Consider the following 16607-nt stretch of genomic DNA (forward strand, 5'->3'; position numbering starts at 1 on the left):
TATTTCAAGAGAAAATATCTCTTCAGGAACGTATGTTTATACTTAATTTTCTACCTCTTGGGGAGAGTTTTTAAGAATAATAATTGAAAAAATGCTAAGAATTAATCAGTTAAAATTAACAAAAGGAACGAGACAGATTCATTTTAAACTTTTCTAGGTGTTCCTCCACGAAAAGCTGGTTATATTGAAGACCTGGTTTTGATGCTGCCTCAGAACATTTGGGATAACCTATATAGCAGGTTTGTTTTTTTTAATCAGTATGATATTGTGAAAATCAGTTTATGAAATTTGTTAAAGAGAGATTGGTTATTTTGTATGTGCTCTTTGTGCTGTATGTTGCTTATGTAGAATATTCCCTTTTTCCTTCATTTATTCACGCTGAAGCATGACTGGAGAGACTTTTGTAGCTAGAGTGGCCCTGATCTAGATAATTAATTCCAATTTTTCTGTTCTGATAGTCTATCTATAAAGGCTGTTCTGATAGTCTATCTATAAAGGTATGCTGTGATATTTAACTCTCTAAAGTTTTAAATTTTATTTAAAAATATTTCACACAATCCCCTAATATATTTCTTAAATATTGAAAATAATTCATTTCATGAATTCTTACTTGAGTGGACAGGGGAAGTCTCCTTCTGATTAAAACTTGATTAAAACTGTGGCTGTGTATAACCTAAGATTTATAAACATATAAACATGCTAATTTTTGACAGCTACTTCTTTTATTGTGTGTTATTGTTGCCACAAACATTTTGTAACAAAAGTAGCTGTAAGGGAAAGTTCAAATATGATAAAGCAGACAAATCAATAAACTGATACAATCATTGACCCTGAAAAGCATAAAATCAAGTCCTCACAATAATTTAGTTTTTCCATTTTATGAAAACTTGGATACATTTCCTAGATCAGCTTTCTTCCAGATTATCATAATTATTAATATTCTTCATGCCTTAGGTATGGAGGAGGACCAGCCGTCAACCATCTGTACATTTGTCACACTTGCCAGATTGAAGCGGAGAAAATTGAAAAAAGAAGAAAAACTGAATTGGAAATTTTTATTCGGGTAAAAAAATGATGCTTTTCAAATTAGAAAAATGATCTAGAATAAAGAAAAAGAAGTGACCCTTAGAAAAACTCTGTAAGTGAAATGATTGGATGAAAGAGTTGTAATAGATTTTAAGTGTTATGGGCACATAACAGTGAGAGACCCCAGTAAAGTGACTGTAGTTCTAGTGAGTTAAGTTCTTCCTTTGTGGATTTTTGTTTTCATGGATTGGTAATAAATTTTGGTTTATGTATTGCCACTGGCAAGAAATCTTACTGAAATAGTCAATTATAGATTTTGATAAGCTAGTGATTTTTTCAGAAGGCATCTACTCAGATTGCATTCTCTATTTTCACCCCTTTGTAAAGTAAATATTGTTTGGGGAAGCTTTCTATACTTATACCTAGTTCCCATAAAGTGAATATATTACAAGATGTTTCTTGATTACAGGCAATAGAGAGTCTGATCACAGAATCAATAGGAAGAGCTGAATAACCAGGTTTTGTGGAGAGAAAGAATACACTTCCATTTGTCTAGGTAGCATGAAGTAAGTTTCTTCAAAGTGGTACTGTCAGTAAAATGGCTCCAACTACTTATTTACTCGAATTCCTAGTAGAGAATCCTATAGAGTTTGGGTCACTTGAGAGGCATATTCATGTATTCCTGTTCAAATTATATTTGTGGAGGGATAATTCTGTAAGGGCAAATTGAGATTCTTTTAGTAAAAGATGGGGAGAAGTTATTGAGTAGATACTATAGATGAATAGTACATTTCATGTTGTGGACACACACTTCTCTTCACACATACCTGTTTCTTTTCATAGATTTAGAGGTGTTTTTTTGTGTGTGTCCTTGCCTAAATAAAGACATTTTTACATACACAGGAGAATATTACAGGTGTGGATTGATTTATTGTTCTTGAGCCTCATTTGCTTCCTAATTATAAAGAGGCATATTTTAGTTGAATATTAAAAATAGGTCATTCCATGAATACTTAGATAGCTAATGACTGTATCCATTAGGGTTTGATCAATAGAAGCCATTCTAAGTATTTTAAGTAGAATAGGAATACAAGCAATGCAAGACTTAAGTAACTATTAAAAGAACTGGTCAGTGAAGATCAGGAAGACCATAGCTGACTTTCAGGAAATATGGAAGGTGGGTAGGCTGCCATACTAGAGATAGGAGCAGAGACAGTGGCTCACAGTGCGGTTTCAGAGCCCAGACAAGGTAAAGAAAGCTTTTTGTAGTAGTGTGGGCCTGGTCAAGGGTGTTGGAGCACAGGCAACATGGAAATGGTTTTCCATGTTGGCTGGAGATGGATATGTGAAGAGGCATAGCATAGTGGTGGTGGTAGATTTGAGGGACTGATTCCTTGTGTGGGATTGATTCCATATGTAGGATTGATCAGTGAATACAGGTATCATGAGAGCCAGATTTCTTATTGTCAGATAAAGGAGTTACAAATATTGAAAGAGAGAAAACTAAAACGGACTCTTTGTTATTGGATTAAAATTGTAGATATCTTTGTGAACTCACTGTCATAGACATGTGCATATGTGTGTGCGTGCTCCGTCATGTCGAACTCTTTGGGAACTTCTGGACTGTAGCTTGCCAGGTTCCTCTGTCCATGGGATTATCCTGGCAAGAATGCTGAAGTGGGTTGCCATTTCCTCCTCCAGGGAATCTTCCCAACCCAGGGAACGAACCCAAGTCTCTTGCGTCTCCTGCATTGCCAGGTGGATTCTTTACCACTGAGCCACCTGGGAAGGCCATACACATACATATGGAGTTATGAATGTGTGTATGTGTACATGTGTATAGAAATGAATGATGTACCTAAATTAATTTCCTAACTCTTGTCTCCGAAAAGGCCTGGATAACTCCAGTAGGATTGAGCATACCCAGCTTTTTTCAGATCTTGGCTTCTAAACATCTTTCTGTAGTCAAAGTGACCAGCCCTCCTTGGAGAAATGACTGCTTTCAGGGCTGAGGCAGGGGAATTGCAAGATGAGCTTGGAATTCCATACTGTTCCAAAAAGTTAAGAAGTCTTTGAAGAATGATGGGGAAATGTCAGAAGTACACAAAAGCCAGCTTGAAGGGACTTTTCCTTGCTGAATTTTGGATAATTTGTACTTCAAAATAGATTATAATAGTATTCAGTTCAGTTCACTTGCTCAGTCGTGTCTGACTCTCTGTGACCACATGGACTGCAGCATGCCAGGCCTCCCTGTCCATCACCAATTCATCTTCTTTAGGATGGACTGGTTAGATCTCCTTGCAGTCCAAGGGACTCTCAAGAGTCTTCTTCAACACCACAGTTCAAAAGCATCAATTCTTCTGCACTCAGCTTTCTTTACTGTCCAACTCTCACATCCATACATGACTACTGGAAAAACCATAGCCTTGACTAGATGGACCTTTGCTGGCAAATAATAGTATTATATAAAGGACAGAAATGGTAGGGACCTAACAGAAGCAGAAGATATTAAAAAGAGGTGGCAAGAATACACAGAAGAACTGTGCAAAAAAGAGCTTCACGACCCAGATAATCACGATGGTGTGCTCACTTACCTAGAGCCAGACATCCTGGAATGTGAAGTCAAGTGGGCCTTAGAAAGCATCACTACGAACAAAGCTAGTGGAGGTGATGGAATTCCAGTTGAGCTATTTCAAATCCTGGAAGATGATGCTGTGAAAGTGCTGCACTCCATATGCCAGCAAATTTGGAAAACTCAGCAGTGGCCACAGGACTGGAAAAGGTTAGTTTTCATTCCAATCCCAAAGAAAGGCAATGCCAAAGAATGCTCAAACTACTGCACAATTGCACTCATCTCACACGGTAGTAAAGTAATGCTCAAAATTCTTCAAGCCAGGCTTCAACAGTACTTGAACCATAAACTTCCAGATGTTCAAGCTGGATTTAGAAAAGGCAGAGGAACCAGAGATCAAATTGCCAACATCTGCTGGATCATGGAAAAAGCAAGAGAGTTCCAGAAAAGCATCTATTTCTGCTTTATTGACTAGGCCAAAGCCTTTGACTGTGTGGATCACAATAAACTGTGGAAAATTCTGAAAGAGATGGGAATACCAGACCACCTGACCTGCCTCTTGAGAAACCTATATGCAGGTCAGGAAGCAACAGTTAGAACTGGACATGGAACAACAGACTGGTTCCAAATAGGAAAAGGAGTACGTCAAGGCTGTATATTGTCACCCTGCTTATTTAACTTCTTTGCAGAGTACATCATGAGTACACTGGGCTGGGAGAAGCACAAGCTGAAATCAAGATTGCTGGGAGAAATATCAATAACTTCTGATATGCAGATGATACCACCCTTATGGGAGAAAGTGAAGAGGAACTCAAAAGCCTCTTGATGAAAGTGAAAGAGGAGAGTGAAAAAGTTGGCTTAAAGCTCAGCCAACATTCAGAAAACTAAGATCATGGCATCTGGTCCCATCACTTCATGGTAAATAGATGGGGAAACAGTGGAAACAGTGTCAGACTTTTTTGGGGGGGGCCTCCAAAAATCACTGCAGATGGTGACTGCAGTCATGAAATTAAAAGACACTTACTCCTTGGAAGGAAAGTTATGACCAACCTAGATAGCATATTCAAAAGCAGAGACATTACTTTGCCAACAAAGGTCTGTCTAATCAAGGCTATGGTTTTTCCAGTGGTCATGTATGGATGTGAGAGTTGGACTGTGAAGAAAGCTGAGCACCGAAGAATTGATGCTTTTGAACTGTGGTGTTGGAGAAGACTCTTGAGAGTCCCTTGGACTGCAAGGAGATCCAACCAGTCCATTCCAAAGGAGATCAGTCTTGGGTGTTCATTGGAAGGACTGATGCTAAAGCTGAAACTCCAATACTTTGACCACCTCATGTGAAGAGTTGACTCATTGGAAAAGACTCTGATGCTGGGAGGGATTGGGGGCAGGAGGGGAAAGGGACGACAGAGGATGAGATGGCTGGATGGCATCACCGACTCGATGGACTGAATTTGAATGAACTCCGGGAGTTGGTGATGGACAGGGAGGCCTGGCGTGCTGCAATTCATGGGGTTGCAAAGATTCGGACACGACTGAGCAACTGAACTGAACTGAAAGGAAATGGGAAGTTATATGCAGCAGGTGATTCTTGGGATTTTCTCTTTTGGGGGGTGCTTTTTTGGTCATGCAGCAAGTGGGATCCTAGTTCCTGGACCAGGGATCAAACCTACGCCCCCTGAAATGGAAGTGCAGGGTCTCAATCACTGGACTGCCAGTAATCACCCAATAGGTGATTCTTCACTGGATTCTTTGACTATAAACAATATTGTTGCATCATTTAGAAAAATGATGGAGTCTGAGGATTAGATGCTAGTATTATATCAGTATTTCTAGGTTTTTATCATTTGTGTCAAATGTTTAAGAAAACCCTTTGTACAGCGTTTTGCAGACTTTAATGATCATTTCTCTGGTGTTTTGTGAAAGTTGCTCAGTCTTGACCGACTGTTTGTGACCCCATGGACTATACAGTTTGGGATATATACTGCATCATATAGGACAGTACCAGGCCCACAGTGTTTTGTCACCTAGACACAAAAACAGTATTCAGTAGGCCAGCGACTTTTAGGTGATGGTCGGTAGTAAAGAATCTGCCTGCCAATGCAGGTGACGCAGGTTCAATCCCTGGGTCGAGAAGATCCCCTGAAGAAGGAAATGACAACCCACTCCTGTGTTCTTCCTTGGATAATTCCATGGACAGAGGAGCCTAGTGGGCTACAGTCCATGGGGTTGCAAAAGAGTTGGAAATGACTTAGCTACTAAAGAACAACAACATATGGTAAAGTTAGTGAATCTTACGGATGTGAGCCCACTTCTTCGTTTATTTTATGTAAAGTTAGTTACACTGTCAGAGTAATGTGGGATGGTATATCATCTCAGTTAATGGGACAATCAGTAAGACCTGCAATGCTGATACTAGAAGAAAGTACATTAGGAAGGTAGACCCAAATCCAGTCCTGCTGCTGCTAGTCACTTCAGTCATGTCCAACTCTGTGTGACCCCGTAGATGGCAGGCTACTAGGCTCCTCTATCCCTGGGATTGTCCAGGCAAGAACACTAGAATGGGTTGCCATTTCCTTCTCCAGTGCATGAAAGTGAAAAGTGAAAGTGAAGTCGCTCGGTCTTGTCCGACTCTTTGCGACTCCATGGACTGCAGCCCACCAGGCTCCTCCGTCCATGGGATTTTCCAGGCAAGAGTACTGGAGTATGTTACCACTGCCTTCTCCGAAATCCAGTTCTAGGCATTTGTAAATCCAGTTCTAGGCATTTGTAAATCACTTATCATCAAGGGACTTATATCCAGGTTATGTAAAGAATTCATACAACTCAAGAAGACAGATATTCCAGTTTGAAAATAAGCAAAATATTTTAATATACATTATCCTTAATATATGAGTGTTAACTAAGCATATGAATAAGTACACATTCTCATTAGTCATTAGTAAAATGCAAATTATAGCTACATTACACACTTTTTAGAATGACTGAAACAAGAGGACAATATCAAGTTCTGACAAAAATGTAGAAAACTAGAATTCTCATAAACACTGTTGGTGGGCATGTAGTGTGCCCAACAAAGAGTGCCACCAACTCTTTGTCATGCCAAATGACAACCAGCTTGAAAGTTTTTTAGAGGTTAAACAACCACTCAGCACAGGACTCAGCCTGACATGCTACATTCCATGGGGTCACAAAGAGTCGGACACAACTTAGCGACTGAACAGCAGCAGCAACACGTGACTCAGCAGTCTCATTCTTAGGTATTTACACCAGAGAAATGGGGCTTCCCTTGTGGCTCAGCTGGTAAGGAATCTGCAATGTGGGAGACCTGGGTTTGATCCCTGGGTTGGGAAGATCCACTGGAGAGGGGAAAGGCTACCCACTCCAGTATTCTGGCCTGGAGAATTCCCTGGAATGTATAGTCCATGGGGTTGCAAAGAGTTGGATAAGACTGAGCAACTTTCACACAACACCAGAGAAATGATCATTAAAGTCTGCAAAACCGTGTACACAGATGCTCATAGCAGAATTGGTCGTAGTTGTCCCAAACTGGAAATAATTGATATACCCATCTGGTGCCAAATAGATAAACAAGATGTGGTATATCCTTACAATGGAGTACAACTACGCATAAAAAAGGTAGAGCTACTGATGCATGCATATGATGAATCTTAGAAGCATTATGCCAAGTGAAAGAAGATAAGATAAAAAATGACTATGTGATGTCTCATTCCATTTATATGAAACTTCTTTTTATAAAAAGGTAGAGTAGATCAGTGGTTTCCTGGGGCTGAGAGGAAGTGATTGATTGCAAACGGGTGCAGGGGAACTTTCTGGGGTGTCAGAAATGTTTTAATGGATTGCAGTAGTGGTTGCAGAACTATAAACAACTGAAAACCATTGAACTTTATGTTAATAGTAGGTGGATTATTCTTTAATAAAACTTTTTTATTTTTTAAAGCTGTTTTTTAAAATGCAAGTCTGTAATTATTCCATAACTCTAGGGTTTTGTCTTAAAACTCAATAGATGGATTGATTGAATGTTTATCAGGTGTTAACATGTCCTATTAAGATAACTTAGCATCAACGTACATCACATTCTTTGTGTATGAGGAATTAGCCTCATCAGATAATGAAGTAGAATGGTTGTATTCTGCTACAAAACACAAAAGTTTTGTAGTACAAAAGTTCTAGACTTTAAGTGACTGATTTTTTTTTCCTCTGTAGCTCAACAGAGCATTCCAAGAGGAAGACTCTCCAGCTACTTTTTATTGCATCAGTATGCAATGGTTTAGAGAATGGGAAAGTTTTGTGAAGGGTAAAGATGGAGGTAAGTGTTTAACAGAAAGACAAAATTCTTTGCAAATTTTTTACTTGACAAATGTTTTTTGAATATATGTATTTGGAATTAAACTACTGAACAAGAGATCAGGGATCATACAGTCTAGTTTATATTTTGGTTATTTTTAATTTTTTAAAAACTTTCACAAATTATAGCATATTCATGGAAAGTGTAAGGGAACTAAATAAAAATTAGTCTACAATCCTAACATTAAAAACATTTTTTTAATCCTTCCAACAATAAGATTGGTTAAACTATGGTGCATCTGTTACAATGGGATACTATATGAACTTTAAAAATTATTTGTATAGCAGTGTTTAATAATTAAAAAATAAGATGTTCTTGATATATGAAAAAGGCTATAATATAGTATGCATAGTTGGAACCTTTAAAAAGGCAAACATGTACAAAGGCAAAAAGACCAGAAAGATGCGAAAATAATTTGCCTGTCTTTCTGTAGTGGGATCACAGTATTTTTTTCTCTCTTGTGCCTTTTTTTCTTTTAAAAGTATTTTGATAATGAAGGTGCACTATACTTTTGTATTCAAGGGGAAAACAAAGTTTTTTCCCGTTAAAAAAGGATTTGTTTTGAGAATTCCCTGACAGCCAGTGGTTAGGATACTGTGTTTTCACTACCAAGGATCCAGGTCCAATCCCTGGTCAGGGAACTAAGATCCTGCACACCTTCAGGCACAGCCAAAAAAAATATATATATATGCATTTTAGCATTTCATTGTATAATATTTTTAATTTAATGACAGTCTGAAACTGAGAGTTGCATTCTTTTTAAATTACAAAGGAATTGTTCTTTTGTAGCATTAAAAGTGCATTTTAATCTGTAATCCCCAAATGGATAGTTAAGAAATTATTTTTATTACATTTTGGATGGTAGTGAGAAAACTTCACTTGTCTGCTTTCCTGGTTCTGTTTTGGAGAACTAAGACCCAAAAAGAAAGAAGCTTGGAATAAGACAGTTAAGAACTGACTAGAATAATCTGACTGAAAAATAATCTGATTAAACAGTTACATCCTTCATCAATTCATGTTCAGAAATATGTAGTTGTTTGGTGCATTTATATATTTTGATTATTTGTTTTGCCTTTTAACTTAGATCCTCCAGGTCCTATTGATAACACTAAAATTGCAGTCACCAAATGTGGCAATGTGATACTCAGGCAAGGTAAGTTTGACTAATACTATTAAGCCTTCGCTTGTTAGTGATTTTTCACACTCTGTAGTTCAGGAAACTCTTAGTACTCAATGCTCTATGGTGATCTAAATTGGAAGGAAATCCAAAAAAGAGGGGCTATATGTGTACATATAGCTGATTCACTTTGCTGTACAGTAGAAACTAATACAACATTGTAAAGCAACTGTACACCAATAAAAATTAATTAAAAAGAATATGTGGGGAAAAAATCTCTAACTTTTTAAGGCAGACCATAAAGTTGCAGCCTATAACTATATGGGCTGATGGCCTGAAGATTCATGTTCTGAAACTTCTCAGTTATTCCTAGAGTATTCATAGTGGGGGTACATTATGAAAGCTTTTGCAATATGAATATGAAAGTTTGTAAATATTGTTTTTTCTCTATGTACTTGATTTTTAGGAGCAGATTCTGGTCAGATTTCTGAAGAAACATGGAATTTTCTACAGTCTATATATGGTGGAGGGCCCGAAGTTATCTTGCGGCCTCCAGTTGTTCATGTTGATCCTGATGCAGTACAAGCAGAAGAAAAAATTGAAGTAGAAACTCGGTCTTTGTAATTTTGAGGCTATATAGAGTTCTGATGAGAAATCATTTTCACTTCCCCTAGCATATTCCCATGCAAAAACATTCCTAAAAGCATGTTTATTTTCTCGATTTTTAATGTTTTAGCTTTTATTCCTTCTTACTGGGCATTATGGAAGAATGTGTTAAATGTATAATATTCTACAGGTTGGCATATTTAATGCTAGATAACTTATAAAGTCTTTCAGTGTAATATTTTTGAAAGAGAGGGGATAATTGTGATCATTTGGCAATCAGGTTATCTTTGATCTTTATACTACATGTAAATCCATAGTCCTTTGTAGCTTTGTAAATACTTTTGCTTTGAAAACCTTTTCATTACCCTAAACCACCATAACTCTGACCAATCTTTTCAGTTCTCTAAAAACCTAATTTAATTGTATAGTTTTGACATGGCTTCATATTATAAAGAACCTATTTTAAATTGAGAGTCACAGTCAGAAAGATGTTAATTTCCTAAAGCTCAGGAAACTGTTAGGGTGTCACTTCTTTTGCACTGCAGCATATGAATTAGCATATTAATATTTACAAAATGTCTTTTTGAATGTAGCAATGATGTATTTAGTCTGAGTGGAATTTGTGTCAGCAGATATTAATAATTTATTGCCTCTTATACTGTAAAATGTTAAATTTCAGTTCCTATAACCCTGAATAGTGTTCATTAATAACAGTAAAAAAGAAGAAACTTAGGGTTAGTTTTAGGGCACTTTTATTTTGAGAGCATGAAGTGTAGAATGTGTTGATAAAGCTGAAGCCTCTTGTGAAATGATTTTTTAAATGAAATGCATAAAGTCTTTTTGAATAACATAGTATGCACTGCTATTTGCTTGATTATGTGATGTCAAAAGTTTAATTATATTCCAAGTACAAAAACAAATGGGATTACTTTGAGGATGTTCAATAGCATTAACAGTGGCTTTGTTTTGGTCTGGGGCAGATGCCACCAGCTAAAACAGTGTTATTAAAATCAGTTCAATAAAAAGGATTTAAAAATGTATAACTTGGATGTTGTGTTTATGTGGCAGATATTAAGGGTGAAGGGTATAAAGTCTGTTGAACTAATGTCTTATTATTTCTTAATCAGCAATATGCAAATTAAGTCATTTGGTATAGTTTTGGTATAGTTTTAAAGTTTTGGTATTTAATGAAATTAAATAATCAGTCATTAGAATCTATTTGAATTTTTAAAAATATAGATAGCTTTTATTTTTCTTCTTTCTCATGATTATGCTGTGATCCTCTTCAAGGTTTGAATGATATTACTGATTTGTCTTGAATCACCAGAGATTAGTATAATGCTTGCCATTTAAGAGATAATCAAAAAAGGTTTAGTGCTTTCCGTTTATGATGTTTCAGGCACTCTTAAGTGTATTACTTACACTTTATCCTGGTTATAACCCTGTGAGTTAGGTTAGGTAGCTTGCCCAAAGTCATATGTACAGCAGAGAAGTAGCAGATACGGACTACAACTGAAGTCATTGTAACTTTATACCACTGTTTTCATTCACCATGGTATATTATCGCCCACTGAATTATTTTAAAACAGATTATGGTGTTAGCATTAGATTCATTAATAGCATCTGTCATTGGGATATATAATATTGATAAGAATACTGGTCTTGGACTTCCTGGTGGTCCAGTGGTTAAGATTCCACACTTCCCTGTAGAGGACATGGATTGGATCCCTGGTTGGGAGAGTTCCACCTGCCACATGGGATGGCCAAAAAAAGAGTACTGGTCTCTAAGAACTCTTTTTTTTTTTAACATTATAATCATCTAAATGCATAACAAAATAATACATAAAGGGTTAACCCCATAGACTCAGCTAAAAGTTGGCATATGTGTTAATAGATATCAAATTAAAAAATTCGGTTTGTCTGAGGATGATTTTCTTGGAACTACTTGAGCTGAAAAGTAGGAAAATTGCAGTTAAGAGATACTGATACAATATTTTAAGACTACTACACTGATTTATAACATGAAAGTGATTAGTTTTTGAACCCTGGAGTCAGTTTGCCTATATACATATCCTCTTAATAGTAGAGAAGTCATCTTTCTACTATGAATTGGTTTGGAATAGCACTTAAAGTTCCCAGATCTCCTGTTTTGTTTTGTTTTGTTTTTTTTCATCTCTTAAACAAGAATGTTTCAGGCTGAGTTTTCCAGGAAGCAGACACTGAGATGGAGCAAGAAGTGCAAACGCTTTCTTGAAGAGTAACATCAGTGAAAGAAAATAGGAAGCAGGATTGAGCAGGAGTTAGTAGACCATAATGCAGACCTGACCGTCTCTGCAGCACAGTGAAAACCTAACCAAGGTTGTCCATTAGAGAAGTCTCACAGCTGGGCAGAAGTGGCTTGGCTCTTTTATTGTTACTAGGGGCTACCTGGAAAAGAGAATGACCTCCAATTGACACTGGAGGGACTAACAGCGAGATGCTGTCAGCCAAGCACTCTATTCTCATCTGGGAGTGAGTACTTTCTTGAAGGGTGGTCTGAACATCTGTGTGTCTGCTATACTTGATAATAGGATTATGATAGTTAGGGGTATTGTTATACATACTTAACTTGGCACTTGATATAATCCCTTATTCTCTTTCTCCTTTTCAAAATGTGTAACTTTTAAGGACACATCTATGTAAGAAGGCTGCCAAAAATATTTAATCTGAATCTAATCATGAGGGAGGAAATCAAGATAATTGTTTTAAAAAGGCATATTATACAAAATAATTTTCCTAGGTGCTTCAAAAAATTAGTTATGAAAGACAAAGCCTCAAGATTAAGAAAACATTACAAAAAAATGGTCCTTGATTGGATCCTGGATTGGACAAAATTTTTAAGGAGTGATATTAGGACAGTTGGGAAAATTTGGATTGGCCAGGGAATATACATTAGATAATATTTCAGTATTAAATTTCTCTAGTGTGATAACTCCTATAGTAGTATGAAGGGATGACCTTGGGAGGAAATACATGATTAAGTTCTTAGGATTGAAACCATGCTATATGAAATAAACATGTGAGAGAGAAAGCAGGAAGAGAGATCACAAAGAGGTGGCAAGTGTTAATTGGTGAATCAGATCAAAACCACACTGACGTATCACCTCACACCTGTCACAATGGCTGTCATCAGAACACAAATAACTGATGTTGCCTAGGATGTGAAGAAAAGGGAACCCTTGTACGTTTTGTGGGAATGTAAATTGGTGTAGCCACTGTGGAAAACAGTATGGCGGTTTCTCAGAAGACTGAAAATAAAGCTGCTTTCATTGTTTTTCAGTCACTAAGTTGTGTCTGACTGCAACTCCATGGCCTACATACAGCACACCAGGCTTCCCTGTCCTTCACTGTCTCCTGCGGTTTGCTCAAATTCACGTGTATGAGAGCTACTGTATGACCCGGCAGTTCCATTCCTGGATATATATCCAGAAAATACAAAAACATATTCAAAAAAATACATGCACCCCAATGTTCATAAGAGCATTATTTATAATTGCCAAGACATGGAACCAACCTCAGTGTACATCCATAGATAAACAGATAAACAAGTAATATTCTGCACAATGGAATACTTGCTGGCCCATGCAAAGAATGAAATGTTGCCAATTGCAGCAACATTGGTGGACTTGGAGAGTTATTAGGCTGAAGTGAAATAAGAGAAAGACAGATACTGTATGGTATCACCTTTATGTGGATTCTAAAAAACAACAAACTAACGAATATAACGAAAGAGAGGCAGACTCACCAATACAGAGAACAAACTAGAGGTTACCAGTAGGTAGAGGGAAGGGGGGCAGGGTGGTACAGGGTAAGGGATTAAGAGAAGCAGACTATTAAATATAATCTACAAGAATATATTGTACAGCACAGGGACTATAGTCAATGTGTTGTTACCATAACTATAAATGGAGTATAACATTTAAAAATTGTGAATCACTATATTGTATACCTGTAACATGTAGTACTATTCATCAACTATACTTTGATTTAAAAAGTAAAAAAATAGTGAATATACAGTTTCTATATTATAGGGGTTCTACCTTATTCTTGGAATTTGTCTAGGTTTGAAATTCTTCAAAATAGAAAGGGAATTCCTTGGCAGCCCCATGGTTAGGATCCTGTGCTTCCACTGCTTGGGTCATGGGATCCATCACTGGTCAAGGATCTAAGACCCGTATACTGCTCAGTTCAGTTCACTTCAGTCACTCAGTCGTGTCCAACTCTTTGCGACCCCATAGACTGCAGCACGCCAGGCCTCCCTGTCCATCTCCAACTCTTGGAGCTTACCCAAACTCATATCCATTGAGTCGGTGATGCCATCCAACCATCTCATCCTCTGTTGTCCCCTTCTCCTCCCACCTTCGATCTTTCCAAGCATCAGGGTCTTTTCAAATGAGTCAGCTCTTGCATCAGGTGGCCACAGTATTGGAGTTTCAGCTTCAACATCAGTCCTTCCAATGAACACTCAGGACTAATCTCCTTTAGGATGGACTGGTTGGATCTCCTTGCAGTCCAAGGGACTCTCAAGAATCTTCTCCAACACCACAGTTCAAAAGCATCAATTCTTTGGCGCTCAGCTTTCTTTACAGTCCAACTCTCACATCCATACATGATTACTGGAAAAACCATAGCCTTGACTAGACGGACCTTTGTTAACAAAGTAATGTCTCTGCTTTTTAATATGGTGTCTAGGTTGGTCATCTTCCAAGGAGCAAGCATCTTTTAATTTCATGGCTGCAGTCACCATCTGCAGTGATTTTGGAGCCCAAGAAAATAAAGTCAGCCACTGTTTCCACTGTTTCCCCATCTATTTGCCATAAAGCAATGAGACCAGATGCCATGATCTTAGTTTTCTGAATGTTGAGCCTTAAGCCAACTTTTTCATTCTCCTCTTTCACTTTCATCAAGCGACTCTTTAGTTCTCGCTTTCTGCCATAAGGGTGGTGTCGTCTGCATATCTGAGGTTATTGATATTTCTCCCGGCAATCTTGATTCCAGCTTGTGCTTCATCCAACCCAGCGTTTCTCATGATGTACTCTGCATATAAGTTAAATAAACAGGGTGACAGCCTTGACATACTTCTTTTCCTATTTGGAACCAGTCTGCTCAGGCAAAAAAAGAAAAAGTCTGGGGTCAAAAAGCAGTTGTTATAAATCTTATGCCCAACTTTAAAAAGTTTAATCTCCCTTAATCCTGACAATGACTCCATTGCTTAGAAAGGTTATGATTTTGTATTGTAAGATTGTGGATTTGGGTTAATTACAAAGCATATACTCCAATACACAGATATCCTGAACTATTACTAAATTATTATTTCCAGTTAGTTTAAGAAGACATAGAATTTCAGAACCATTTAGAATCACTGAACTTAAAAAGTGAGGATGGGAAGACTAACAACATCTATAAGTCCAGTAATCATAAAATACTTGTTTTTGCATCAATTTAGCTCTCAGAGCTTAATGACATCTTTAGTGATCCTTTGTCAGTTCCTCAGGATAACATACTATACCACACCAGCTCTTTCAAACCTTGCCTTTCCCTGGGCTGCAGTAAATAATCTTACCCCTCTTTTGTTAAGATTGAGGAGGCATAAGCTCCTTTGTCTTCCTTCTGTTGCCACCTCTTAATGTTTGCCATCTTCTCACTTTCTGCATTAAAGAAAGGAGAAGCCCTCCTATTTCCCTCTCTGACTTCCTCTCTTTTGCCATGAATTTATTTATTGATTCAGGGTACTTCTCATGCCCTTTCACTTCCCTCAGTAATTTTTTTTTTTTTTTTGGCCTTGACTTGAAGTATGTGGGATCTTAGTTCCCTGAGTAGGGATCAAACACTTCCCCCCTGCAGTAGAATGGTGGAGTCTTAACCACTGGACTGCCAGGGAAGACCCTTTTTTTTAATTAAAAAACTTATTTTAAATTGAAGTATAGTTGAGGTACAATATTATGTAAGTTACAGATGTAAAAATACAATTCATTATATTGTGACTCATTATATTTTTTTTTAAATTTTTGTTTAAAGCTTATACTTCACTTGAGCTTCCCTTGTAGCTCAGTCGGTAAAGAATCTGCCTGCAATGCTGGAGACATGGGTTCGATTCCTGGGTCTGGAAGATCCCTTGGAGAAGGAAATGGCAACTCATGCCAGTACTCTTGCCTGGAAAATCCCATGAAAAGAGGAAACTGGGGGACATGGGGGTCTCAATAGTTGGACACAACTTAGCAACTAAACCACCACATTTTCACCTATAGTTATTACAAAATATTCACGATATATCCTTGTAGTTTACTTAGTTTTGTTTTTCAAAATTTATTTATTTTTGGTTGTGCTGAGTCTGTTGCTGCACAAGATTTTCTCTAGTTGCATTAAGTTGGGACTACTCTTTAGTTGTGATGCGTGGGCTTCTCATTGCAGAGGCTTATCTTATTGCCAAGCACGAGAGGCCTGAGGGCTTCATTAGTGGCTCACCTTCAGCATGTGGGATCCTCCTAAACCAGGGATCAAACCCGTGTCCCCTGCATTGGCAGGTGGATCTCAACCACTGGACCACCAGGGGAGGCCTATAGCTTATTTTATAGTTAATAATTTGCACCTCTTAATCCGTAGCCCCTCATTGCTCCTCCCCCCTTTCCTCTAGCCACTGGTAAGCATTAATTTGTTCTCTGTATCTGTGAATCTGTCTTTTGTTATACTCGTTAGTTTGCTGTATTTTTTAGATTCCACATATAAGTGATATCATATAGTATTCAGCTTTCTCTAACATTTCACTTAACCTAATACCCTCCAAGCCTGTCCATGTTGCTGAAAATGGCAACATTTCAGTCTTTGTTATGACTGAAATGATATTCCATTGTAATACACCTCAGTACATGTTAACATTAAAT

The 16607-nt window shown here is 37.5% G+C and overlaps 1 protein-coding gene across 5 annotated transcripts in view; it reads left to right on the plus strand.

Moving 5' to 3' along the window:
- USP33 (ubiquitin specific peptidase 33) overlaps window positions 1-10730 on the plus strand; it is a 59274-nt gene extending 48544 nt beyond the window's left edge. For 3 of the 5 annotated variants that reach the window (XM_005204394.4, XM_005204395.4, XM_005204396.5), the window contains 5 exons: window positions 158-239; window positions 955-1063; window positions 7823-7925; window positions 9049-9117; window positions 9548-10730. In XM_005204394.4, the coding sequence (XP_005204451.1) occupies window positions 158-239; window positions 955-1063; window positions 7823-7925; window positions 9049-9117; window positions 9548-9705 (521 nt within the window). In that variant the 3' untranslated portion in view covers window positions 9706-10730. 5 annotated transcript variants of the gene reach the window in all.
- The last annotated feature ends 5877 nt before the right edge of the window (window positions 10731-16607 follow it).

The sequence above is a fragment of the Bos taurus genome, chromosome 3 (assembly GCF_002263795.3).
Source record: "Bos taurus isolate L1 Dominette 01449 registration number 42190680 breed Hereford chromosome 3, ARS-UCD2.0, whole genome shotgun sequence".
In the NCBI taxonomy this organism is placed as follows: Eukaryota; Metazoa; Chordata; class Mammalia; order Artiodactyla; family Bovidae; genus Bos; species Bos taurus.